This window comes from Penaeus monodon, chromosome 31, assembly GCF_015228065.2.
Source record: "Penaeus monodon isolate SGIC_2016 chromosome 31, NSTDA_Pmon_1, whole genome shotgun sequence".
In the NCBI taxonomy this organism is placed as follows: domain Eukaryota; kingdom Metazoa; phylum Arthropoda; class Malacostraca; order Decapoda; family Penaeidae; genus Penaeus; species Penaeus monodon.
The window spans coordinates 32516054-32516511 of NC_051416.1; the positions used below are offsets into that span (position 1 = coordinate 32516054).

At 43.0% G+C, this 458-nt stretch overlaps 1 protein-coding gene across 2 annotated transcripts in view; it reads right to left on the bottom strand.

Moving 5' to 3' along the window:
- Positions 1-61: 61 nt before the first annotated feature.
- The window catches only part of LOC119593178 (cytochrome P450 2C42-like), a 9480-nt gene continuing 9083 nt past the window's right edge, over positions 62-458 (bottom strand). For both annotated transcript variants that reach the window (XM_037942157.1, XM_037942156.1), the window contains exon 11: positions 62-361. In XM_037942157.1, the coding sequence (XP_037798085.1) occupies positions 189-361 (173 nt within the window). In that variant the 3' untranslated portion in view covers positions 62-188. The remainder of the gene's footprint in view (positions 362-458) is intronic.

The window sequence follows — 458 nt, forward strand, 5'->3', positions numbered from 1 at the left end:
GTGGAATACAGTGCTAACTGCATGGTCTGAACCGTACATCAAAATAAACGCATTTTATCTTCTCCAGAGAATAAAAAAATCATCACAAACTGCATTCTATCGTAACAATTGTCAACACTGATATTATCATATTTCGGAAATGTCGTTTCCAGTGAAGTTCCTTTGCTTTTAACACGAAGCAAAGAGTTTCAGAATCTCGCTTTAGCCCTCACTGTGTACTTCGGCACGGTTGCGAAGAGTGGGTTGCTACTGCTGGAGGATTCCTGGACCACGTCGTAGAAGTGGAAGCGCTGCATCAGACAGGCGAAGAAGAGGAAGAGCTCGAGGCGGGCCAAGGGCTCTCCCACGCACTGCCTCTTACCTGAAAATCACAGCCTCTGCATTATACTCATCACTAAAATATTCACAATGAAAATGCATTAATCTATGGAGAAATTAAGGTGGGAAATCTCATTCTT